The sequence below is a fragment of the Balaenoptera musculus genome, chromosome 9, assembly GCF_009873245.2.
Source record: "Balaenoptera musculus isolate JJ_BM4_2016_0621 chromosome 9, mBalMus1.pri.v3, whole genome shotgun sequence".
NCBI classification, from domain to species: domain Eukaryota; kingdom Metazoa; phylum Chordata; class Mammalia; order Artiodactyla; family Balaenopteridae; genus Balaenoptera; species Balaenoptera musculus.
The window spans coordinates 101,788,919-101,816,872 of record NC_045793.1 but is presented as its reverse complement, the minus strand read 5'-3'; the positions used below and the strand labels follow the sequence as shown (position 1 = coordinate 101,816,872).

The 27,954-nt window shown below is 40.3% G+C and overlaps 1 protein-coding gene across 4 annotated transcripts; it reads left to right on the top strand.

Moving 5' to 3' along the window:
- Window positions 1-632: 632 nt before the first annotated feature.
- On the top strand, window positions 633-27,954 carry VSTM2A (V-set and transmembrane domain containing 2A). 4 transcript variants are annotated; one of them, XR_005021335.1, is made up of 6 exons: window positions 634-952; window positions 2,730-2,896; window positions 3,958-4,008; window positions 6,788-7,124; window positions 22,652-24,393; window positions 27,897-27,954. XR_005021335.1 is itself a non-coding variant. In XM_036864564.1 (5 exons), exons 1-5 carry the CDS (start codon window positions 877-879, stop codon window positions 22,604-22,606), a joined length of 708 nt encoding a protein of 235 aa, XP_036720459.1. In that variant the 5' UTR covers window positions 633-876; the 3' UTR covers window positions 22,607-22,738. The 4 variants fall into 4 exon arrangements, 3 of the variants coding, with proteins under 3 accessions (XP_036720459.1, XP_036720460.1, XP_036720458.1); XM_036864564.1 differs by lacking the exon at window positions 27,897-27,954 and having other exon boundaries at window positions 633-952; window positions 22,530-22,738; XM_036864565.1 differs by lacking the exons at window positions 22,652-24,393; window positions 27,897-27,954 and adding an exon at window positions 22,392-22,502 and having other exon boundaries at window positions 633-952.

Sequence of the window (27,954 nt, the reverse complement as noted above, 5' to 3'; positions counted from 1 at the left end):
TCTGGGTTTTCTTTCTGGAAAATTCTCTCAAGACGTGACTTTTTGTACTTTACGTCTCTTCCATTCACCAACGAGAGTGGTACGGTCCCTGCATGAGCTGCTTCTCTTCCACTAGAGGCTGCTCGGCAATAAATTCGTGTGAAATAATAGCCTGCGCTCATTCTAGTTAGCAGTTAATAACTGGTTAACAGACATTTCCCTCCAATGGCTGTTTTCATCGCCCCAGAGCAGTGTCTTTCGCCCCGTCCCATCCGTCCCGTCTTCAGCAAAGCCCCAACCTCCCCCTCCCACCCCCAAGTCCCCAGGAGCCCCGCACCGCGGTCCGCCCGCCGAGCCTCCGCCGAGGCGACAGAGGCTCAGTCGACGGGGAAGAAGCACTTTGCGAAGGAGCGATGCCGCCGCTCTCCGGAAGGCGAGCGTAGACGGAGCGCGGCCCGGCGCGCACGGAGTTAAAGGCGCCGCGGCGCGGAGAGGGGAGCCGGCGCGAGCCCGCGAGGCCCCCGCCCCTCGCCCGTCCCCGCGCCACGCGCCCCACGCCGCGGGCTGACGCCGGACCCGCCGCAGGAAGCGGAAGGCGGGCGGCCGAGCGGCCAGGCACTGCCCCGCGCCGCGATCCGGGTGTGCACGCGCAGCCCGCCGGAGCCCAGCCCGGCGCCCAGCCCCGCCACCGCGCCGCCGGCTCCCCGCTCCGCGCTCCGGGTCCCCAGAGCCGGTCCGCGCCGGCGAGCAGCAGCATGTTCGCGGCGCCGCGCCCCGGGCGCTGAGACCGAGCCCGCGAGACAGTGGCATTCCTTTCTTTTAGGGCTTTTTGGCTGTTGGCTACACGGATGTGACGACCCCCACCCCCTTTTTTTTTTTTTTTTTTTTTTTGGAACGATGGGGATCTTTTTGGCGTATGTTGGATTTGTTTTCTTTTCTGTTTTATATGTACAGCAAGGGCTTTCTTCTCAAGGTAAGTCTGTGCTCACTGGCACATATACATTTGCTTGCGCCGTGAGTGTGTGTTTTTGTGTCTTCTCTGTGTTCAAAGAATGGCCAGGCAGATGTGGTGAGGTTCTCAGCAAGTAACAGAGGAATAGTGTTCTGTTTGGCATTTTTCTTTAAAGTTTATTAAATAGTAGCCCTGCTAGATTTGAGAGCAGATCTAGTTGGTGCCCGACAACGAGGTGGGTTCCTTGGTGAGCACAAACACAGGGTTATAAGTGTGTGTGTGTGTGTCCCTTCTATCTGTGTGCTTGCAAAGGGTGACCACTCGTGCATACATAATCATCGCAAACAGAGCTGGGGATTGGGGACTGTCCATGGCCAGCTCTCCTCCTCGATGTAGGCAGTATGAGCTTCGAGTTTCCTTTTTCTGGGTCCGTGTGACTTCGTTTGCCTGTGTGTTTATCAAAGGACAGACTCCCCTGAGGACCCATAAAAAGGCACGGCTTGCATTACAAGCAGCAGCAGCAGTAGCCTGCTAAATCCAGTTGTTAGGACTTCGCAGGCTGCAGTGATCATTTCAGCACCATGAACAAATCACACCTCTGCTGTCAGAGGACTGCATCGCTTCTGCAAACAGAAATGCCACACTCTTCCTTCCAGCTTGAACGGAAGAGTCCTTTTCAGATCAGAATGTCTTCTTAACATCTTCCATTTCCTCTGAGTATAAATACAGTTCAGTCTCAATAGAGATCATGTTGGGATTTTATTAAAAATTTTTTTGGAAAGAGACACTGATGGTGCCTCGCATTGAAAAGTGGGGGCAAAGTGCATCCACCCTGAATCGGCCCTGCAGCCCCCTCAGCCCTCCTCCCCATGAGTTCGCATTGTAGCCGTGCACTTCCTTCAGCCACAGATCTCTCCAAGACTTTTAGGGAATCATCAGCTCTTTGCAAAATATTTCTTAGACAAGATAAGAACAACCATCCAAAGCATTCCATGTTGGAGAAGTGCCTTTGGGAGAGAGGAAACATATTTTTGTGAGTTTCACCATGACTCCATGAATCTTGCAAACTAGCAGTGTCAAGATTGGTAATGAAAAGGCTGGGAAAAAATGTCTCTAGTGACTTAAGAAAAGTCTTTAATCTGAACCAAGCCCAGGTGTGTGATTCTTACATCCCACGATGTATGACAGTTTACAATACAGTTGCTTGATGGGAACAAATATGAAGGTTAATTTGGAAAGAAATACCCACAGCTTAGAAAGTGTGCAACTTGTTTCACTGCTGTAGCCTTTGAATCACAATTGCTAATCAGTGTCATGATATATCAGGAATGTAAATTTTGACAGATAATCATGATCCCTTCTCTATTAACATGAAATGTCCAGATTGTTTAGAAACTTGGAGGCAGGAGGCTCTGCTCTTGTATCAGGTTGACAGATTTGTGTAAAATATACTTCACTGAAACCCTCAGTAAGTTTCGGGGAATACTGCAGTCTGACAAAAGGTATTTGTATCTAACTGTGGGCATCTTGGCTAACAGAGGGGAGTTATTGGCAAGCTTGTTAACCTTTCCATTATCTGGACTTGATCAAAAACAAAATGATTTAGGCACGATACCAAAAATAAGACAAGAAAGAGGCAAAGGAAAGGGGGTTGGGGAGCCTCTGGGATGTCACAGAGGGGTTTTTGTTGCGGTTTTTATTTATTTATTTTTAAGTCGAAGGAAAATGTAGTGAGCTCTCAAGAGACGCTGTCAAGAGTGGTGTGTATATTCCAAAAGGGTGCGTTTCTGTTTTGCAGCAAAATTTACCGAGTTTCCGCGGAACGTGACTGCAACCGAGGGGCAGAATGTGGAGATGTCCTGTGCTTTCCAGAGCGGCTCCGCCTCGGTGTACCTGGAGATCCAGTGGTGGTTCCTGCGGGGGCCGGAGGACCTGGACCCCGGGGCCGAAGTGGCCGGGGCACAGGTAGCGGAGTCCCGTCGCCTTCGCGTCCGTCCCACCCACTGACTTAGACCTCTGAGTGTCCAGTCGGGGTCGGGCCCAAAATGATGCCTGGGCGCTCATGGGGCGCCCCCTGGCTCTCTCTGCAAGGAGGACGCCCAGGGATGCCAGGGGGTGAGCCGCGTGGCCTGGCGACACCACGTTAAAACCAAGGGAAGGCATGTTGTCCAGTCTTACCCGGTTAAAGACTGGGAGTAGCCTCCTCCTTTTCGTACGGGTCATTGTGAGCTGTCCGTGATGGCACTGCTGTGTTGATACCTCCCCGGACACTCAGTGTCCCCTTCGGGACGGTGGTGTGAGGACAGGAATTATGTCGGTGTTTCCATCACCCCCGCCCTCCACCCCCGTCGGTTTCTCTCACCTCCGCCGTCATCAGAGGGGGGAGGGGAAGTGGAGGGGGGGAGGGGAAGTGGAGGGGGAGAGAGGGAGGTGGGGGGAGACAGAGGACGGGGAGAGAGGGAGGAAAGGGTGACAGGGGAGAAGGGGATGGGGACTGACGTAGGGGCGACCCAAGTGGAGAGGGGGCGGGGAGGGGAGGAGAACAGAGCAGGAGCGGAGGGGCGGGGAAAGCAGGGTCTGAACGGAGGTGCACACAGTTCTGCAGAAGAGGCGGCGGCCGTGCGGGGGCGAGAGGAAGCCTGTAGAAGGGACCGCAGGAAGGGGACGCGGGCCGGGGACGACGCAGAGTCCCGTCCCGCAGACTGGCGCGCCCCGGGGGCCTGACCCGAACGCAGCCCCCCGAGTTCCCGGGTGCCCCCGATTCCCCACCCTCCGGAATCCCAGCCTCCGCGGTCCACCCCCCGCCCCCGGAATCCCCAGTCTCCGGAGTCCCTAATTCTCCCGCTCCCCGAGCCCTGCCCCCCAGTCCCCACCCTCCGGAGCCCCTAATCGCCGCTCCCGAGTCCCCGAGCCCGGCCCCCGGGCGGCGCGGGGCAGCGCCCCCCCGCTAGGTTTGCACGGCCGAGGGCTCAGGCCGGGGCCCGTCTAAGCGTCCGTTTCCATCCCCCGTCCTCCCCCCACCGCAGGCGGAGCTGCTGCCATACCGGGACCCGGACGGCGACGGGACCAAGATCAGCGTGAGTGTCACCGCGACGGCTGCCCTCGGGCCCGCGGGCACCAGTTAGGGAATTTCAGGTTTTCAAAAGCCTATTAACTTACTGCCCCTGAAACAGGCAACTTGCATACGCAGGACGAGAGCCCGCTGTGTCGTGTCTTACCTCACTGGATACATACACACTGAAGCAGAGTTCATACAATAAAATTATTTATCTTAATGACGTAGATATTTGAACAATTACTAGGGAGTCATTTTGCCACCCAGAGAAGTGGGTGAGACTTTATTCTTGCTCTTATTAACAGTTACGTAACTGTTAAAGGGCTGCGATGCTAATAATATCCGTTCAAAATTATACCGGTAATTATCCTTCAATAGCAAGTAAAACACTAACGGTACGAAAATCTTCCCAGGCTGAAAAAAATTAGAGCATCCAACAGAGTGTTGAAGTTGTAATGAAAGCATCTCAACTTCCACGTCATTCATAATGCATGCAACGTATTTCTAATGCCAATGTTCAAAATCATATAAATGTAAATATAAAACCAAAAGCCAATATAAATATAAAAACATTATTGGAGGAGGTTAACCTGTTGATAATACAGAGTTGTATTTCTACTCTACTGGTTATTACTTTTCATAATTGTGAGTGAAATTAGAAAAAAATCTTTTTTTTACTACACCTCAGATGAAGCCATCTAGAATCATACTGTACAACTGCTCAGCTTGTTGACAATTAGTAAGCAAGTTACCATTACTAGAAATAATATATGTCTAAAGGATCTAAAAATCCAATGACCCACATTTTAAAAAGAAATTTATTCTGAGGCTCTTACAACTAAAAGTGTAAAAATGTATTGTACTAATAAAATCAGATTCTCTAATCTAAATGTATAATCTCAACATGGAAGAAAATATCAAACAAAAATAAGATACAAACCAGAAACTCCAGTTTCTATTCATAAACTCATGGACTTTTTGGAACGTTTCAATTCAGTTATTCTTATATCACAGAAACTGTTGCTTTCTGACAGTGCTAGAAAAGCTTTATTGGTAAGATCCATTATTAACGATGTTTTTCTTAAATATTTCATTTTTCATATACACATACAATTAGATAGATTGTTTATTTCCTATTCATCTTTCATCCTTCACCCATACGCCAACCCTCCAAAGACCAGTGGTGGAGCAGCCTCACCCATCTTGAGCTAGGGAAGCATGCAATCAGGTGCGTAACCATGCACACAACTGCTAACAGTATTATCTATGCCCAGAGTTCATATAATCTAGTAAACTGGAAAGAGTTCTAGACACAAACTGAGGTAGAAAGCAGTGTGTTCCCAGTTTATCCGCTGTGTGACCTTGAACATATGTCCTAAACCAGCAGTTAATTTGAATTCTCAGGAGACCTTTCACAAAATACTGATATGAGCTTTGCCCCCCAGAGATGCACACAGTGTTTCTGCATTAATCCAAATGAGAGCATTTTCTAAACCTCCTCATGATTCTAGTGGGCAGTCAGTGTTGCAAATCACTGACCCAAACCCCCTAAGCCTCAGTTTACTATACTGTAAAGTGGGATAATAATAATATAAGCACTCTGACTACCCCAAACTTTATCAGGAGACCCAGCTGAAAATATATTTGAAACTATCGATTCCCTTATTTTTACAGTATTAGTAGTAGTCATATGTAATTTTTCATACACATAAATGCATACTTACGGTTCAGATGTTGGAAACTATTTGTATATACAACTCTATATGTAAAAGCCAGGTGAACACGTCCCAAATTTTCTTAATTACTTATGGCTATTTGAAAGTGTGAGGGCCAGTAGAGAAATAACTTTATGCCTCCCTCACTTCTTTTATCTTTTGAGATTATCCAAATCCTTAAATCTTGAATGTCTTATGAAGTCCATCATTCTGTCAATCGTGGATTATATATGATGTATATCAAATCTAGTTGTTCTGATAAAGATGCTTATAGATATATATATCTATTACATATTATAGAATTTTATATATTATACATAACCTTATATATAATCTTGCTGTTAATCTGGCATATAAATTATTGGTAGAAACGAGAGTCAATTTCTATTTTGAAAATCAAAGCAGTGTTTAACTGATGGCATCTCAAGTTCCAGTAGCACACAGACCCTATGGTAGCAGGGGGTATGTACTCGGAGCCATAGGATTTCAGGTGACATTAATCTGCTCCCTAAATCATGCCACCCCATGACTATAGGTCAGACTGCACCAACAATTTGAGGAAAACACATTACTGTCCAAGTCTATTTTGTCAGCCCCTTTAGTAATCATCCCAAAGTGGGGATAAAAGCACATTCTCACTTCAACTCAGTCGTGACCAACAACATGTCTTTGTGATCTCTCAAGAGCGGTCGCCAGCAGTGAAGAAGTGAGAGAGGCTGTGTAAACTACACACTCAGCCTCATTAGGGCGTGCTTCATTCAGCTGAGCTCACCAGGCAGAGGCCAGTCCCATGATGGGAACGTGGCAGAGCTGGTCCCACAGCCTGGGAAATGGGAACCACGTGGCTAATGGAATCTGGCCCAGCTGGATTGAACTAAAGTCTCCATGATCTTGTGAATCCAGGTGTTAGTAGAATAGGATAAATAAGATCTTCCGATTTGGCTGCTGAGAAAATAAAATGCTTTCAGCCTATGGCTGTGAGGCCAATGAGACCCTTTAATTTCCCAGCGTTAGCAAGCTCGGGACAAGGTACTGGAACGCAGTCTCTTGATGTAGCACTTTATTTTTTTACTTGGAATTTTTCAGACAGTGAAAGTCCAAGGCAATGACATCTCTCACAAGCTTCAGATTTCCAAAGTGAGGAAAAAGGATGAAGGCGTATATGAATGCAGGGTGACCGACGCCAATTACGGAGAGCTTCAGGAGCACAAAGCCCAGGCCTACCTAAGAGTCAACGCCAACAGCCATGCTCGGAGGATGCAGGCCTTCGAGGCCTCGCCCATGTGGCTGCAGGATGCGAAGCCTCGCAGGAACGTCTCAGCGGCCGATCCCGGCAGCACGCACGGCTCTGCCAGCCAGCGAGTGCTCTCCACTTCCAGCCCTCAAGCGGTAGCCAAAATCCCCAAACAAAGTCCACAATCAGGTATGGAAACCCATTTTACCCCTCACAAACCCTCCACAGGAAGATGGTCAGAGTAGACAGACTTATGTGTGACGGTTTTAAAATTGGAGACCTAGTTCAGCTGAAATGAGGATGAGCTATGAGAGCCAGGGAGGCTGGCCTTCCCAGAGGATGTGAATTGCCCATTAGGCGTTGGCAGTGCCTCACGTCCAGGGGATCTGAGAGCTGGACTTCTTTTCCTTCTGTGTTTCCACATTATAAGCACAATAAATCATGTAATGTTTGGTTGCATTATAAATGCATGTTTATTTTCTCTACGGATTTATGTATCGATAACGGCCCAGATTAAGAGACTTTCACTTAATCAGCATGTAAATGAAAGAGACACACCGCATTTTCAGGGACCCGTAGCCTTAAGCAGGACCAGTCTCCAAGGGCTTCTGATTTTGAAGGAGAAACTTCAGCCTCTTGTGATGAAAGTGATGATGATAATGGGAGGAAATGAGGGGGGTGGGGGTGAAGGGCAGAAAGTGGTGCAGAGATAAGGCAGCTCCTATCAGTGTGGCTCCGATGCCAATTTAGAAGCTTAGTCAAGCTTAGTCACACATTTCCTAAGTCAGCTGTGCAAGTTAAAGCTGCTCTGAATAGCATTAATTTATGCGCTCATTCAGCCAATGGAAACTCATTGAAGTTTTAACCTGGGGATAGGCAGTACCTTACACCACCCCAGACTGTTCTGTATTTCGCTCACACACTTGACGTAATATGATAGGATGAAGGGAGCATAAAATCTTTAATTTCTCGTTTTTAAGTTTTTCCCTTTATAGTTTATCGTTGAAGAATTATTGATACTACTGTTGATAATAGAAAATTCTATTGCTACCATTCAAATTCTTTTTAGCCATTACATTTAAAAAATCTCATCATTTTATCAGGATGATATTTATATATATATATATATATATAAATATATATTTAAATCTTTATATATTTACATTTATATGGAGAAATATGTATATGTATATATATCTTTAAATCCTTATTTGTAAACAACCCTTTTAAAATAATGTGTGCCGCCCTAGGTTCCTCCTTAGGCTTCATGTGCTAATGGAGATGATTTGTCCTGAGCTTAACTCAGGGTCTCTGTGAGTTTGTCCTGCCTTTAAATGTAGGTGAGCAGCTCTCCCACCTTGCCTTGGTCATGGCAACTTATGTCAGTCTGATGACTAGACAGCTTAGCCTCTCTGAAGCCAAATTTTTGTGACTTTGCCTTATTTTCCTCTTTATCATCTCTTTTATATCCCAAAGTAAAGAAAAAAACCATAGCTAGAATATGTGTGTATATATATTCACACACACATATATATATATATACACACACACACACACACACCTAATGGTTATAATTTTTGTAGCCATTATTTGATAAAGATTTTATATCTTTGGAGACATTGCCCTCCTCCCTTTCATACCATCAAAAGAAGAAGCTAGACACTATATGCAAAATTACAGAGTACCCTCAGCCGACAGTTTACAACCTAATTGGTGAGGACTCCAAATCATGGAATTGAAATTATTAGCCTACATAGACTATTCCAAGCCAGAAATCATAAATCCATTCTGTGGACTCAGACAGACAGATTACCTATCCCAAGTGAAGGATTCCAAGCGTAGAATGAAATGTTCTATTTCTAAACTCTTTACGTTTTGGATTGAATAACCTACTCTAAGAAGATCTATTTTACTTTAGTCTCTTTCTTAGTATTGTGACTGGCGCTAAGTGGTAGACTCTACACATCTTCTAACAATTTTCAAGTAAAAATCACTGCTCATTTTCCACCCCATCACCAGCCTCACTCATTGCTTGTCCTAGAGGAAGAGTGAAAGGAGACAGGGGGTGCTGACTCATGGAAGCCCATAGCCATTCAAAGTCATTTCCACTAAACATTATCTGCTATAGCAAAGATGAATCGGAAATACATCAACATTTTTCACTTCTGTTTTTTTCTACCGGTGAATACTGGAAAATATTTTATATACATTTAACATTTTCTAGCTTCTAGTGCAGAAGCTAGGGTGGCTCAGCCACCCATTTTATTCATGTGTAAGTTTCTGTGCTTGCACAATTATTGCATAAAATGCCATATTTGGGATGGATATTTATGTAAGATTATATTTCCTGTAACACCCACGTCCTGATTTATAATTTCACTTTACAATTTTTCAGGTTATATTCAAATAAAGCTGATTTCAATACCCACGCTTCATTTATTCACTCATTTATTCACCCTCCATCCTTTCAAGAGCTTATATGCCAGGCACAATGACACAAAAATGGAAGACATACTTCCAGTCTTCAAAGGGTTTATATTTTTTTCTATTTTCATTTGTGAGAAAACAAAGTATTTGTAAATTCCATTAACCATGCATCTTTCTTTTCTTATTCTGTTAAAGGCAAGACATGATGAAGACACAAAAATTAAAATCTTGCCTTTACAGACCAAAAGTTATACTAGCCTTTTGTTATTTTCACTTCATACAGGGAAGGCATGTGTCAGCCGTGGTATATATGACACTGTAATACAACCTGTTACCAAAGGCTGGTCTGTCAGCCTTTTAGTTTCATCATAGTTTTTGACTTAGTTGACTGGACTATTTAGATTGAATACTCAACCCTTAATTCATACTTTTTTCTGTCAGAGAATTTCTGTGTCTCTATGAAGGAAAAGTATTAGCTGAAAATAACTCTGTAGGTATACACATATATGATGTTCAAATTGTCATAGAATTACCCAGTTTTCCTAAAGCATAAATTTACATGAAAAAAAGATGGAAAAATAGTCTATTACCATCTACGTATCACAAGATAAAGAAAAGATTTAACTATCATTCAATATAGCTACTTTTCCCAGATATTTTTCCAAAAGCTAGTGAGCATGTGACTATCCCATTGGGCTGTATCTTTATGATATCTCTTTATAAATTCTTTTAATTCTACCTCCAGTTGATAATCCACAGTTAGAACCAAAACAATGAAGAAAAATGATAAAGCAAACAGGTCGAACTTGGCTTTTGCCATCCCTTCGTTGCTTCTTTTCTCCAGCTCTTTGTCTGTACCCATAACTGACACTGAAGAGTGTCCTGTAGGTGCTCTGAGGGTAACAATTCCTGATTCTAGCATGAAGTGGTTTAGTTCCACCTGCACAGAGAACAGATCCCCAAATACCTCAATAAACTACACCGTTCTCTACGTGTTTCTTCCTGTCTCATGGAGAACATCTACTCCTTACAGAAGCCAAACATCCCCTCCATTCACCACCACCCCACTGCCCTTCCCTTGTTCCCCCATCTACGTTCCCTTCTATGGGTCCTCTCCCCCAACCCCGGCCAACAGGCCAACAAAACTGTGACTACAGCCCAGCCCCGCCCCCGGAAGTTCACACCTCCCCCCTCCCTCCGCACCCCTGGACCTCGCGTCTCCCCTTCCCGTGTCCCGAGTCCTGGGGGGCGGCGGGGGGGGGGGGAGCTCTCCAGTCGCTGGTCTCCTAAAATCCCCTCTGGCCCCTGCTTGTTGGCCGTTAGTGTTCCCCTCTCTTTGTGGGCTTCTCCTCCTAAATTCCTCTCTTAAATGTAGCTCTTTTCCCGTTCTCAACGCCCTGATCTCATCCGTTTCTGTGGTTTCGACTGCTGACGTTTCCTTAGAAAACTTATCAGTTGATATTCCGATGCTGATTTCCCTCTCGATGCTGATTTCCCTCTGGAGAGCCGGACAAGAGCACCCCGCTGTCCCCGTCGTGCTCCCCATGTCTGTCCCACGAGCACAGTGCAGTGCAGAGCAGAGCCCCTGCATGTTGTTGACACCAGCCATTGACACGTGGTGCCTCTTGTTCCCCCCAACCCCGAGCCTGGGCTGGCCTGTGACCACTGTGACAGTGAGATGGGAAGGAGACACGTTGCTGACTGAAGCCAGCCTTTGACCTCAGCCCCAGCTGACTGCCCCCCAACAGACTCCTGAGAGATAATAATAAATTGTTGTTTTAAGGCACTAGGTTTTAGGGTGGCTTGTTTCACAGCAATAAATATTCAGGTCAGGCCCCTAAACTCAAATACTCAAAATCAAATTTACTATCTTAGCTTTCTCACCAAAAAAGAAATGTTCTTCCTCCTATTGTCTTAGAATTGCCTGTTTCCTCATTCAGGTCCCCACAGCAGTTTGTTTACACTGACTTTGAAGCCCTCTTGTATCTTATAGTAATTTTTCCCTGGGGCTTTTCTCCTTTTAATGCTGGAAGTCCCACTTTCTGGGAAGCCTGACCCTCAGGCAAAACAGGGTAGGTGATCGCCCTAAAGATAAGTTCTTGGCTACAAAGATCACCACTTCCTTTTGCATTCCTCTAAGTGCCTAGAACACGTAGAGCTCACGTGTGGCAAGAAAAGGAAAAGAGAGAGGGCCAGTATGTCTCTGCTTTTATCTTCTTTTTCTTATAATTATATTTGCATAAATAGATAATATTGCCACTATTGCAAAAATGATCAAGACTCCTAAACAGTGTTTCTCGAAGTGCAGATGTCCTGTGCCAGACTTACCAGAGAGCTTGTTAAAAATTCATATCCCAGGACAAATTTCTGAGTCTAGAAGCAGAAATATGCATTTTTATGTGCAGTAAATTATGAGAATCATTATCTCTAATGAGTTCTTATGGCTGAGAGAAAAATTTTTTTTATTATTTACTATGAGATGTGTGTGCATGTGTGTGATGCTACAAAATACACTTTTAGAAACTGGTCTTTTGCTATTATTTTTTCCAGTAATGTGATGGACTTTTGTGAAACTTTTCTTCACTCCTGTGATCAACAGCTGGCACTTATAAGAAAATTGGCCATGGTTAAGGTGTAGTTATGTTTCCACGTGTAGTCGCTCAGCAGGAATACTGACTCTCTGAACTCAGAAATATGATGATTGTGTTTTCAACATGATGTGAACCTGAGCATTCAGAGGCAGCTGCTGCTACAGCTGCTAGAAACCAAGGGCTCCGGAAGCTCCTCTGTGGCTGGCTGACAAACATGGCAGCTTTCCAAAAGTGGCCAAAGTTAGCAAGAAAGATCTTACAGCAGATTTCAGAGCTGGTGAGGGGAGGGAGATAAGGGGCTGAGTGTCTTGCAGGAAATTATTTTCCTGATTTAAAATATGAGGAAATGGTGCACGGCATCCAGGTGGAGAGCCACTTGTATAATCCAGACCTCAGTGTTGATTTTGGTTTAAATGATCCAACTTGGCTGTTTACACAGGCTAAATTAATTTGATCATTGTAATTCTATCAGTTAAATGGCTGCTATGTAAATCAAGCATCTATGAATAAGGTGAAAAATAGATTTGAGGCAATGCTTTGGATAATACAGGCTAAGGAATCTGCTAGAGCTATGTTTGAACCGGAATTATGTAGATTAGGAGTCTATACTTGCTAAATTCTCCTGCAAGCTGTATTTAACTCATTGAAATTCAGTAACTGGCTGGGTCTGTAAAACCAAGGCTCCGCTGTGTGCCAGAGGGGTTTTTCAATGCGTGGCCACCTTAGGGTTCCTTCAGGTTCGTTTGTGATTACTAGGAGCTCTGTGACAGAGGAGCCATGAAGCAGAATTTGCCAATGTTTTAAGGTCTTGTCTCGAATGACTTCGTGATCCTTGAGATTTCAGGAAGCTTCCAGAGGAGCAGTTTTCTGGGTAGATGACCATCGGGTTGAGAAGTTGCTGGAAAGACCTCACTCTGTTGGTTAACATTAACAAGAGTCCTCCAAGAGAAAAGAAAGGCAAAGGCTCCTTCTCCCAAGGAACACTGCTGCCACCTATAGGCTGACACAGGTGCATTCATTTCAGCTGCCAAGGAGCAGAAATCCACTGGAAGATGCTCCTTTGACCTTCAGGGGCCTCTCACCAGTAGAGGGGGTGGGCACAATGGTTAAGGAGAGAGACTGTTCACACCTCATGGCCGTCACACAGAGCTGCGTGTACTTCCAAGTCCTCATTTATTAAATGGAAACTGTCGTATGATTCTCACAGAGTTTTGAGGATTAAATGAAATTACATACATAGAGAGCATGACACTGATCAACTCTCGATAAGTGACAACTAGTTGCTCTATTAATACGACTATTATTGCATGTGCTTATATACTATTTTTATTAGCAGCAGCAATGAAATGATGAGAGTAAATGGTCCTCACCACCTGGCTCTACTGTGGCGAATATTTTCCTGGTTGGCTATGTGTAGGTGACTGAGTTAAAGAAAGGAGACTGGGTCTTCATTCCTGACTTATGTTTTATTGTTCATAATTTCAGAGCTTCCTTTTTTCCTTCTATCACAATGTTAATTGATGATAAATTGTCCCCTACATAACATAACTACATACCATACTAGCCACCAGCTGTCTTGCCTAAGGCTGTAACTAGATGGTTAACTTTATTGGTTAAAAAATAATAAAATTCCAAAGGATTTTTAGGACTCTGAACTGTGTGACCTGAATAAAGAATGGGTCTTAGGAAGCTGAAGTTATACACACTGGCTGCTACCGTAATTAAATTCAAGCTTTCCAAAAAGACCCTTGGAATTTCTTAAATCAGAAAATAGTTATAGATAATATAACTGAAGATATAAACATGTGAGAATATAAACATGTGAGAATATTATTAAAAGCTTTAAAAAGAGAGAAAAACAAAATGGATTTAGAACCTTATACTAAGAATGGCATAGTTTGTGGTAGTAGATAGATACAGATTTGACTCCTAGATTCACTCTCTACCAGCTCGTTTGTTGAGTGAGCTGCACACAGAATCTCTTGGAGCCTCAGAGTCTTTATATGTAAAACTGAGGCAGTGACACATGTGCCCCAAGGGTCATGTTAGCATTAAGTGACATGATGTATTTTAAATGTCCAGCAGAGTAAACCTGGCACGTGAGTGAGCTTGGCCCTTATTAGTTCTCTTCTGCTTTACCTACCAGATATTAAAGTATATTATCAAATAACCATGAGTTAAGAGGGCCATAAAGGAACAGAAATATGAATAGAGATGAAAGAAAATAAGAAGTGTGGAAGCTCTAAAATTGGTAAGATAAAATAATATCTGATGAATTAAAAATGTAATAACTAAGGGAGGATTTATTCAATTAATAAATAACAAATAGAAAGATATTATTACAATTAACAATACATATCCAAATGAACGTTGATTAATTAAAGAGCTGACCAGTAAAGAAATATTCGACATAGGAAGATCAGCATGAAATCAGAGGTCTGAGACTTTGAAGATTTAAAGTTACAAAATATACAAGTGAAAATAACATTTTACTATAAATAATTTAAAACATTTGTTTGATTAAATCAAGTGTAACTAATAAGTGATATAACAGACAAGGAAATATTTGTGTCTAATATTCAGGAAAAGAAGGGAAAATGTCCATTTTACAGATGCAGTGATTATATGATCCACTCCAGATGACTTAGAGATATCAGATGTGATCAAATAATATTGATAAAATCAAAGTAAAGATAAAATTAAATCAATTCTCCATATGACAGCAATAACCAAAGAGAAAATATTTGTGGCATAATATATAATCCTCAATAGTAGCAACAAGAAAAAGGTATGAAATATCTTATTTTTTAAGGCAGTAGCAAATAAGTAGTATAAAGATGAAAACCATTAGAACACTTTGTTAAGAGTTTAGGTTTGAATAAATGAGTAAATATGGTGTTTTTGGATGAACAAGCTCACCATTATAAATACGTCAGGTTTTTCAAAAGTATTTGTAGACTTACTGCAGTCCCAGTCAAATCCCTAGTCATTTAAAAAAATTTGACACGTATAATCTTGGCAAAGATTTTAAAAATCAACATGTGTCAAGCTTACAGTGACTCAGGCATTCTGCTGTATCATTACTTGCAAGGTGAATGGTACTTCCCTTCTGGAGGAAAACGGGCAGGAAAGATAAGTCACAGGATTTGAGATTGTCCCTGAGATGATACTCCTGGGAGGAAATTCCAAGGAGCTCAGCAGAGAGGCAGACCCAGACCCAAGAACAGGGATGCGTGTCACAGAGGTCTGCCCACAGCTGGAAATACTCAAAGGGCCAAGAGTAGTAGGGAAGTGTCACAGTGAACGTGACAAAACCATACAATGAGTATTAAGCACCTTCTAGAATCATGTTTTCCAAAATGTTTAATGAAATTAGAAAACAACCAATATATAATATAATGTGAAAAAATATAGGATACAAAAAATATAGGATACAAAACTTTAAAGTGAAAAAATAAAGAATACTAAATTTTAAATCGATCTCAGGTTTGTGCATATAAAAATGACAAGAAATATATGAAAATGTCCATCAAAAGTCAAGATATCTTACTATTTTTAATTATTTGATTATTGTGTTTGTATTGATAACATCTGTACATTGATAATTTATTACTTTTGTTATAAGAAAAAAATAATATTATTTTAAATTTCCCAAATTTAAAAATAGGCCAATGACAGACAGCTCCTGAGAGAGAAAACAAACTAACAAACAAAATATATTCAACAAATAAACAAAGAAAGGCAAAGTAAAATCAAGGTGTTGTGTGATTGTGAAGCTCATGACAAAAATATACATACATGCATGTACACGTGTTCATATGAAAATTGAAAGCACTACTATGAAAATGATGTCCTCAGAAATTGCTAGTAGCATTGAAATTAAGAACGTTATATCTTATTTCCTGGGAGCTGGGTGGAGAATCTGACCATCAAATTATTCTTTTTGTTTTTCTAAACGTAATGGGTGTGAGCTTGGTAAATATATTGATAAAATAAATCAAGCACATAATAACGTTCATAAACAAAATGTCATGCAATCATTTCCCTCTCCATTGTGTGACTCACTGAGCCCCCAGTTTGGAGGGAGATCAAAGTGGTGAGCAGTGGTGCCGTCATTGGCAGATGACGACAGCACCATCATTTATAAATCAATACACTGCGAGATTTATAAATGATTATTATGTTTGATTTCATATGACTGCTTCGAAAAAGCCTGAGAGAGCATTTCTTCATGAATTCAGAATCCTATCTGCATAGAAATATAGGTTACACTCTCAATGCTTGAATTAAAGCAAATTGTAAAAGCTAGGAGCACCTCTTATCAGCTTCCTTAGGACACTGTCCCCACTAAGTGCTCTGGGTCACAGCCCCTCAGCAAAGCCATCCCACATTGGCACCACTTGTCCTCATAGTTATTCTTGAGTTGAATGTGCTTCTTTAAGCCCTCAGACAAACTCGATACTTCAACAACAGTGTCAGTGCAACAAGGCTACACATGTGTGCAATCCCTAATATGGATTTGTGATCATTCCAACAAGGTGTGGATGAATATCTACCTTCCCATTATGAATAAAGAGTTTGATCCTTAATAATGAAAACATACCCACAGAAGGCATATTTAAACTGTGAGTAAATAGTTTCAAGCACTTTAGCAGCATTTATTTATACACCCGTAAATGGAGTGCCATTAGTGAATCATTCTTATTTATGCGTTAAAGCAGTGATTAAATATATGTAGCATTAAACTTAATTCTTGGAAAACATTTTGTGTTTCCATGAATTTACATTGTTCTCCCATTTTGGCAAAACCACTCATATTTCCATATATTTCTAATAGGCAGAATTGAGAAAATTTAGCGTTTTCAGGAATGAAGACTCTCCAGCTGAGATTATGATGCGAATCAGTTCGTAGCGTCAGACAGAACTGGTTCTGAGTCTCAGTGGCTGCCGTGTACTCACCGAGCAAACTTAGTGTGTTATATAATCCCTCTCGGTTTCACTTCCTTAATCAGCAAAACGATCATATAGCAGCCTCCCGGGACCATGGTCAGAGGTAAAGAAATATTAGCTGCTGCTGTCGTAATCATCACCCTGTCTGCACCAAGATCAGTTCCTACTTGAATGAGTCAATTACAGTGAAAATGTGCTGTTTCGAGAGATGCACTGTGGCCTTAGCAGGCAGGAAGCAGCATCATTTTTTTGCCCATTCTTGAGTCACTGTGGAAGGTAGGAACCCTGAGAGCCTGCAGGGATTAGCTGTAAGCAAGAAAGTCTAGAACATTCTGTGGTGAATGGGGTATCACCCATGCACCTTGTCACCTAGACCCTGTGTATGTGGACAGCTGCACTTGGCTCCCTCAGCTGCAGTAAGAGGCCTCGGAACTGAATAGACATGTAAATTTGCTGACTGAAGGAAAGCAGGAAAGGAAATTTAAACAGCTGCTGCCGACATGCCTGGGCAAAGCAAAATAGGCGATTTATGTATTAGGTCAAAATGAAGCCTATTTCTTCTAAAAAATGGGTTTCTGGAAGAAATCGGCCTTGGACCCATAAGAATCTAATACAAAGATATTCTTTTCAAAAAATTATAGAATAAAATCATCCTATTATTTGACCTTTCCCCTTAAGTCATGATTTAGTATGTGCAAACCTGAATAAAAATTGCATTCAAAGCTAGCTCAGATTTTCTCACACAGCTCTTTTCATATCTTAAAGCTGGCATCTGTAATGAAAGAGAGGTAAGTCAAAGGCCTGTCCATCCCTAGAGCTGTAACGGACACTCCATTCTTTATAAGCTTAGCCTCTTCACAGGCAAGACAATTATTTGAGTGTTGCTTCTTTTATAGTTGGAAATTTTCCATTTTTAGGTTTGTTCATATGATAAGCATCACGAATATTCACTTTTACAAAATAAAGATGCTGGAGTCAGACCAGGGAGCCACAGCAGGACAGAAATTGTGTTCTTTCTCTTTTCTTGCTCCTTTTGACCCTACCTGATACTCAAACAAGAAAAGAGAAAAACCTATGAGAATCGTACTTAAATCTGTAGACAGGTGCCCTGAATTACGACTCTTCCCCATATGGAAACCAAGAGTTGTGCTCATGGAGGAAATTAACCCATCACAAAATAATCCCAGCCAAGAGAAAGAGGATATTTGAAGAGCTGGCAAGATATAGATGGGATAAATTGTGTAGTTAGTTGTCTTAACGTTCTACTTACTTCTTTGAATTAAATACCCATATCCTGTATCTTTTCTGGTGGCCAAGAGCGCTGGTTGTCTTTCTCTCCCGTCACTAATGGTTGCACTTTGAACATAAACTTAACCTTTCCTGGCCTCAGACTATAAAATTTGAATCAAAAGTTTAGAAAAGAGAAGTTCATAGAAAGAAGAGGGCATTCAGGAACAGTGGTGGAACCACCTCTCATTCAAATATTTAAATGAATTTGGAGGAACCTTCAAGATCTAAAAGACTACAATATGAAAAGTTCAAAATACTATATCATCAGACATTTGGCAAAACAAACTTTACTTATTAACGTTTAGGAAAACAAAGAAGCTGATAGTGTTTTCATATCCAATGTTTATCAGTTCAGACTTGGGGAAAAGAAGTTTTCTAATTTTTCTCTAAAGTGTGTTATAGCCAGTGCATTTTCGCTGAAAAGATAAATGTACACTTCAATAATAGCTTCACATCTTGACCTAACAGGTGTGGAGACAGTGAGGCAAGGTTGCTTGCCTCAGGGAGTTTCAGAAAGAAGCACATCCAGACTCTGAGTCGATCTGACTGCATTGCTCTTTCTTCATTTCTGTACCTTTGCTTTACTACCTATTAACCGTGTAACCTAGGGTGAGTTATTCCATGCTGCTGAGTTACATTTTCCTGACCTGTATGTTTACTATACTGGGCTGATGAGAGGATGAACTAAGACAGTGTATGCATGTAACATGTATGCACATTCCCTGACATAGCAGGTACCCAATCCACTGTAGCCATCTTGCAGATTGATGTGAAGGAGAAGAGGGTGCAGCTTTGTTCAGTATGCCCAGTGTCTTCCAGCCTCACGGCTGTAGATGCAGGAAAGACATGGCAATGTAGATGGAAGGTGCAAAAAGGAGCCAAGTTCTTCCATCAGGCAAGACAGGTGAGGGCCAGGCAGGCTTTCCCGGCTGGAGGGCTGTGCTGAGTTAAACGAGGCAGGCGGATGGCAGTGACTCTGAGGATACGGTGATAAACTGCTCCTTCTCTACCTGATCGCTGAGGATGCCAAGGTCTCAACTCTGTGTTGTCGTGATTCGTTTTTATTTTGTTTTGTTTGTTTTTCTTTTAAGAAATAGATGGAATTTTCTGTTATTCTCTGAAATAATAATTATACATACTGAAGATACAATATTTGAGGCTTTTTTTTTTTTCCTATTTCTCCTTGGCCAAACTCATTTGTCACAGACACTGTCTTGGGCCATGCCTGATGTCCACATCCCAGTGAGGGCGATGTGATGCGCTATTGCATGAAGTACGAAAAGGGCTGAAAAATGGAAGCTAAGTGTCTGTACTCATTAAACTTCTAAGAAGACTTCTTAGACTTTTCCATTTGCAAAATGGAGCAAATCCTCCCTCCCCCTACCTTACAAAGGCATGAGAAATTACACCTGAGAGAGCACCGAGGAAACCTTTAAGCATAAAAACAAATGAAAGGCATCATTATTAAGTTGAAGTCACAGGACATCATGAAATCACACTCTGAGTCAGAGAGAAATCTCTAGGTTCTATTAGGCTACTCTTCATCGAGGCATGTTATCTGCACATTTTCTTCCCATAATTTAGATAATAGCATTTCCCTTTCTCCTTCACAGGGTATTTTGTGTTGGGGACAAAAGTTTAAAAACTCAGGGCATTGTTTTAAACTTTGAGAATAATAAAAAATTGCTAAAATTTCATCCTTGCCTTTAATGAGCTTATAGTGTAATCAGTGAGGTAAGATATGAATATAATGAATTACAAGTCAATGTGAGCCATGTTAAGGCCACTAGAGAGGGAAAACCAGAATACAGAGGAAGTTCAGAGGAGAGAGAGCTTACAACTAGTTGGTGGGAACAGACACAACAGAACGCAGCTATTTGAGGGCAAGAGTTGCTTAAATGCATGATCGTCTTAGGGGATAACAGGTTATCCTGCTTGGCTTGGGCATAGAGCAAAAGGAAACCAAATAAAGCAAAACAGATAATGAAACACAATGTCTGGCATACTCATGAAAACATATATATAAAATAATAATATGCAAACAATTATTATGCTCATTTTAGAAAACATCAAAGAAATAAATACCTTATTTGGGATTTCAGAAGTGAGTGGCTGCAGAGGAAATTGGAACTCAGGGCTCCTGATTGCAATCCTGAATCTCATTATTTCAAAACAGTAAAATGTTTCTATTTGTAAAAATGAGACTAGAGTATGACTCATGGCCAAAGTTTGCATTTTACAAAAAACATTTTCTTAATTTTCTCTAGAATAGACCATAATATGTTTGATAAATAATAATATTATATTCAGAATAGTGTATATCTGAATGAAATTGACCATGATGATTATTTGTTAAAATTACACAGAATAAATTATAGCATTTTAGATTCTCAGATTTCACTGTCAAAGTCTTTGGGATTACAAAGATAAAGGAGCACATACCCCTTCATTCCAGACATAAATAAAACCTAGAAAGAAGAGCAAAACAATCAGTGATTTGATGACAAAACAGATTTGCTTTAGAATTTACTGTGCAGGAAAAAAAAATATATTTGGCTTGACAGAAATAAATTTCATTTAATGAAAAATATGCTAGGAAATGCAGGTGCCTAGAGTGGATGAATGATTACAATCTGGAAAAAAAAGTGATGTGTTGCAATGGTTTATTGCATATCTGATGGCTATTCAAATTTTTAACTTTAAAATACTCTTTACAGTATATAATTGGGTTTTTTCCAGTTATACTGCTCATGTAAATTTTGTTTTAACTTGCACATACTGGACACAGTGTGATAGGAAATGTTGGGTTAGAATGACGTAGCTGTTCCCTTCGAATCTCACAGGAATGATGGGCATCTCCTGTGAAGGGTTGATTAGTCGAGAAATGAGCTGCATAATTCACAGTTTCAGCAAGTTGGAGCCCATCTTCAATGTTCATGCTGAAAAGGAAACCATTATTTCACAAAATATTGTTTTTGAAGAGCAAATCATTTTCCTTGGTTTTATTGTTTTTAGCATTTTTTGAACCTTTATTCAACATCAGACATACTTTGTGTCAAGTGCTGTCAGCAATTTAAGGAGCCATGTAATCATTTTCTTTCTTTCTTTTTTTTTTTTAATTGACTGAATCCCTGTCAAAGAGTCTCTCTTCAAAAGATAACAAGGGCATATATTTAATTTTGGAAAACTCTGATGCTAGTGTTTCTACATAGATTTTATATGTTTTCCTTGCATGATCTTTGTACTTAGAGCCGCATGTGGGCTGTACCTTTACTTTTGCAATTTGAACCTTGTCACCCAGCTTGAGTGAAGCAACACTCTCCGGAGACCCACCACTAACCTCTGGGTCCTCAGTCATTAGGTTTCTGTGTTAAATACATGACTCACCTCCTGAACGAAGGCAAATCGATGGTGACACTAAAGTAACCTAACTGAAAACAGAAATATGAGTCTGCTAAACGGCCCCTTTAGAAGCCCAAATATTTACTCTACAGAGATTTTTTGAGAGCATGTGTTTTCACCACAATTTCTATCATTGCCGATGTGGACTTGAGCATGATTTAGCTGAAATATTCAAAAGATTGGATTTTCCTACCCTCACCCCCTTCAAACCTTTTTAACCTTTCTTAAATTTAAAAAAAAAAAAAAAAGAAGAAAGAAAAGAAATGCTTTGAGGTCCATCCCATTTTTGTTTTCTCACTAATAAAGGTATTAAATACATCATTTGTAGCTTACTGGATAAAATATGTGAAGAAAAACGCAAAAAGACAATTTCATTCTCTCCCTTATGGAGTCTCAGAGTGCTTTCAAAACTTTCCAATTCTTGATAGCGCTAACTTTTCTTCAGATTTTAAGGATAAAAAGTTGAGAAAGATCTTCCCCTAAAAGCAGATACCCCAACGCACCCACTCCAGAACCCGTTCTCCAGGCCCTTGAGAAGGCTGCTGCTCTCGGTTTGGGTTTTATCTCCTGTGGTTTTACGCTTGCAGTGGTAAAACAGGGGATGTGTTTTAGACACCCATATAGGAACAACCAAATGACTATAGGGAATGATCCTCAAAGAATTACTTGAGGGAAAAGTATCTGCATTTGTTCCTCTAAGCGTTCCCAACTGTGGGATGGCATGGCTTGAAAACAGACAAAGCAAACGAGACCACTTCCCGGGACTGAAATACTTTGTATGTGTTGTTATTTGCAGTGCATGCCAAGACATTCATGGGCACCAGAGCCAAGCTGGCGAGCTAATTAAATATATATATGTATGTGTTTAAAACAGCCTAATAAGGAGCATTGGAAATCTTCGAGATGAGCGAATATCTTATAACTTCTTCCGCAGGTGCGAGGATAGCTACAAGCCATGGACTTTCTGTCCTGCTTCTTGTCTGTGGCTTTGTGAAGGGTGCTTTGCTTTAGTCTAAAGTGCTGACTTTTTTCCAATATCACTTTCTCTTCTTAAAGCAAAGAGCAAATCGCCTGTAAAATCTACGGAGCGGACAGCAAAGTTGACCCTAAACTCCAAGCACCACTCTGCACCCACTGTACTCTAATTACCTACACAAGGAGCACCTGCTTTCGGAAACAAACGAAGAGGCTATCTCACTTTGTTCATAACATTTTCTTGGGCAAATCATTGATCTTTTATTTCAAGAGAATTAGTGTGAAGTGATAGAACATTTTCTAATAGCAAGATCTATTTTTTTTCCTTTTCTTTCGGCTGCTCAAAGCATCATCTCACTGACTGCTCAGGGGTTGGCCTGACCGTCATCGGTATAGTGAATATTTACTACAGATACCACTGATTTCCTACTAAAAGACCCATTATCTGCAGGAAGTAAGCAGAGATCAAAAGGCTACAGAACATAAACTATCATCAAACAAAACTCCTGTCTGGGGGCAAGAACAAAATTTTCAACACTGCGAGTCAACAGTGAAAACATTGTTTTAAATAAGAAATAATAAAAGAGAATTTTTTTTTTTGCATTTTTCCCCTTTTCTTGGGTTTTTCTCCTTTTTCTTCATTGTAGTTCTTGTTCAATATGGCAAGTGCTGATTATGGCCAATCCCTGTCAATCCTGGGAGGTTTATATAAAAACATTTTGAGTGTTCTATATTTCAGTGCATTTTAATTCATTTTGCAATTCTTGTATATGCAAATGATAAATTCTGTAAATTGCTTATAGTATGTGTGATATAACTTCAAAGTAGATAGACTATGAGCCTCATGCAAGCTGATTTTTATCATTCTCTATATAAATATATACAAATAAGTATCTATATGTTTGGTCATCAACCAACTTTTTTTTGGTTAAAACATATGTTTTTCACTTATTCCTATATTGTGGGGATTTTGTAATGCATTGTTTCACTTCCACAGGTTTGACAGTTGCAGATGGTTTCTGTTGCCTTCTGCTTCCTTCTGGAAAATGCGTATTCAAAATCGTATCGGTCTCTGATAAATGAATTAATTTTGCTGTGTGTATGCTGTGTTGAAATTTGCTATGTTCCTTCATATGTGGTGTTTATTGAGGTTTGAGGATCTTTTGACTCTGAAGAATGTAAGCTCTCTGGTTTTGACAGCCATTCCTGTATTATCATCATCATTATTGTCAAAAAGCAGTGTCGCGTCTAGAAAATTTGCCTTGGAAGTGAATATGGGGTAGGTGAAGTGGTCATCGTGAATCCCTAAATTCATGGAAGAACACTTCTTGCTGTGGCTAAAACATGCTGCTTCCTTTGACCTTTATGAATTTTTGTAGCTTTGTCATTCTGTTATTTGCTGCTAATTATATTTTAATGTCTCCTAATTAAAAATTAAAATTTGGTTGTTGGCTAAATATAATATGCAAAAGATGACTGCAGATCCCTGACTAAAGAAGATAATGTGTTCAGTTTTCACTAGTTAAGTGAATTATAACTTTAAATATTCCATTCTTATTTTTGGCTTTATGATAATTCAGACTATTTTATTTAGAACCTGTTTTCTACTCTGGCAAAGAATGATAGACAGGACTAGCAATGTGTTCCATATACACTATGGAGTAGATACGGTTGAGATGGAAATGACCTAAGTTTTCCTTCCAGAGAGATTCTTCCATTTACTTTCATAACAAACCAGAAGTTCATCTCTATAGGACCGTCAGCACCAAGCCTAAGGTCCTAGACTGAAGCTTGAAGGCAATGAATACCTCTGCTTTTCAAAGGTAAATGCATTGATTTTCTGCAATTCAATTACAAGCAATGTGATATTTTCATAATATCCTTGACATTATCTTCTGAGAAATAATGTTTCATGCTAAATATTTTATTGACATTTTTCTTGTTCATTTGGTTTATTATTTCAGTCTAATGAGAAAAATAAAAGATTTGATTGCACTATTTTATTAACCTAGAAAAATTATTTTCTTTCAAAGTTTAATGCCTAAAATGCGTAAAATAATGATAAGACAAATATTATTTATTAAGTCTATCTGGACTCTAAAGATTGCATACATTCACGTATAAATAAGTATACTGATTCAAATTCAGTCAGTCTGGGAAAATCCACCATGTAATTTACTTTTACCCAAAGTTCAGGTCATGAGATTGGTCAGTTCTAAAGCAAGATAGACATGTATCTCTGTATCAGTGATGTTCACCATGCTCGCTTGTAATAAAGGACATTATGTTGGTTGGGAAGAACTCTCATTACACTCATTGTGTCAGGGTACAGAATAACAGAGATTTCTTTGTCAGTGTGCTACCAAGAGTCTGACTCGCTAACTTCTTTGAGAAAGAACATGGCATACAATCTATTTCTCCAAACTAGAAAATTTAATGTGGAATCTTAAATATTGGAACAGAAGCTATAACAAATTAAAGAGACATCTAGTTGTTTTCACCATATATTGTCCCTCTGGGACTATTACTTGGTGTATAACCATAACTATAGAAACAAATAAAGATCGAAAAATAAATTATTTGACATTCTCAACCTTGATTTCCAAGGTTAAATTATAAATATTTCTATAAGAGTGAGTCACAAAAAGTTCAAATTGCTTACGTGAATTCAAGTCAAATTCGTGAGTTCTTTCGTAAAGACTTACGAACTGCTTACAAATGAAACAATGCAAATGAAATCACTTGAAGATAAAATAACAAAAATTATCTAAGGCAAGAGCTCTTAATCTGAGATAGTAAATAAACTCAGTGGACTTCATAAACCCACTGAAACTATATGCATATTTTTGCAAATGTGTATTTGTTTTATGGAGATGGTCCTTCACATTCATTGATTCTGAAAGTGACTAAATTATGACTTACTGACCTAAAAGAAGAATGCTTAGATGCTTCTGAGCACCTAAAAGGTCCTACTTATTATAATTTTGAACTAGTTTACCTTAAAGTTCTTGGAGCAAGACATATTTAGGGAAATATTATATATATATATAGGCAAAGTAAACATACATTTTTTTTTTAATTATTTATTTATTTATTTATTTTTTGGCTGTGTTGGGTCTTCGTTTCTGTGCGAGGGTTTCCTCTAGTTGTGGCAAACGGGGGCCACTCTTCATCGCGGTGCTCGGGCCTCTCACTATCGCGGCCTCTCTTGTTGCGGAGCACAGGCTCCAGACGCGCAGGCTCAGTAGTTGTGGCGCACGGGCTTAGTTGCTCCACGGCATGTGGGATCTTCCCAGACCAGGGCTCGAACCCGTGTCCCCTGCATTGGCAGGCAGATTCTCAACCACTGTGCCACCAGGGAAGCCCTAAACATACATTTTTAAGTACAGGGAATTTTTATTAAATTTCTCATGTATAGCATGGAATAACAGATATGGGATGATGTTCATTGAATTTTTAGAATGAATGTTAAGAGTTTAAAATATGATTTTACAAAATATACACAGGTACAATTCAAATAAATAGTCCTGGTATTGATCATATATAAAAGACAAAATACTTAATTTAACTTAGTGGTAAATTCTATGATAAAAAATAATTAGAAAGGGCAAATGTAATCAGTCTCAGATCATACATAAACTCTGATGACTGCATCTTGGAATTAAGACTGTGAAGCTACAAAATATGTATTACACCCAAATAATTTTAATTTTAGAACTTTTCATTAATAAGGGGAGAAGTCTATTATTCAGGAAGTGTTATAGACCTCATGGTTTCAGGGATGGGATAGATAAGATTGTTTCCTGTATCTAGGGAGAGACAGACAGTAAACATTCAAAAACAAGAAAATATAAGGTGGCGGTAAATTCCAAGAAAACGCAGTAGGATGACATAAAGGAGTTTGACTCGGAGTGGTCAAGCGAGGCTGCTCTGAGGAGGTAACCTCTGAGCAAAAGTTGAATGATGAGAAGCCAGTCAGGAGAGGATCTGGGAAAAGAGGCTCCAGAGAGAGGGAACTACCTGTGCAAAACTCCTGCTGTGAATGCATCCCGGCTCCTGGACTGGAGGGAGGGCAGGGGTGTGGGAAGTGAGGGTCAGAGTAGCCAAGGGAAAGCCAGATAAGGCAGAGGAGCAGAACAGTGCCGTGAAAATTCCAGTGTGAGCTGCTGTTCTGCCATCAGGACACAGGCTCTCCCCGGAGCCCACTTCTTATTGAGTGGAGTTTAGCTTGTAAGCAGGACTTCCTTGGGAAGTAGTCAAGTTATACTTTTGCATAGAAGCTGCAGGGCTATATTAAGCATGAGGGAATTGAACTCAACATTTTAATGCTAATTTAAAATTGATAATTTTGAGGAGGAAAAGGAAAAACTGAAAGACAATCAGGACTGCTTTTTGTGTAGCACTGAGCTAGTTACAATAATTACAAATGTCATTTGAACTAAAAACATGAGTATATAAATTGAAAGTGCAGACAGATTGAAAGAAAGGAGACTTGCCAATAGACACTTGTTGGTAAGCATTGTGATTAAAACAGTAGAAGGAGGGGGAAAAAATCTACATGTACCCAGAAAAAAGGAAAAGAGAGTGATCCAAAAATCAGAAAATAGGGGCTTAGACTTCTCTGTAATACAAATGCCAGAAGACAATGGATTAAAGAGTATAATGGGGAAAATATTATAATAAAATAGTTTTATACTTAGTTAAGTTATATTTTCATTGTTAAAGAAATAAAATTATTCTGAGGTAGGCAAGGCTCATAGAAAAATAGCATGTATGTACTCCTGAATGCTCCAACCAAGATAGGAATCAAATGTGATGTTAAAAATAAATAGGCATAGTATAAACTGTCTACCATATGAGCTTTGAAAGTGTTAAATCCAAAGAATCATTGAATATTTTATTGTATTTTACTGTATATGAATGAAACAAAAGTTTCACAAAACAATATTTACCCTTATTTTGTGCATGCAATGAAATGCACTCTAGTATTTTCTATTTTGTTCTGTTTCTTTTTTGTTAACACTTGTCACAAAACATTAAATTGATTTTACAATGCAAAATTTGGGGGAAAAAAACCATATCACAGGTGTATTTTATTCCAAAATTTGGTACAAATGGCAAGCATAATTAAATGACAGTATATAATATAAAACAATAATTTGAGTTCTGAACTCTTATTATGCTCTTAAAAAAACAGGCAGTTAGAGACCATCCACGGGAGAAAATAATGCATTCTTTGTCTCTCCTAAAGTGGCATGACTCGTGTTGGGGGCAGGAGAGTAACAGGACTGTTGTATGTGTCTGTGCTCTTCCTGTTCTGTTTTAGGTTCCTGTCTTTTTCTTTGCTGGTTTACCGTCATCTGAACCCCCTTCCTGTTTGAGAT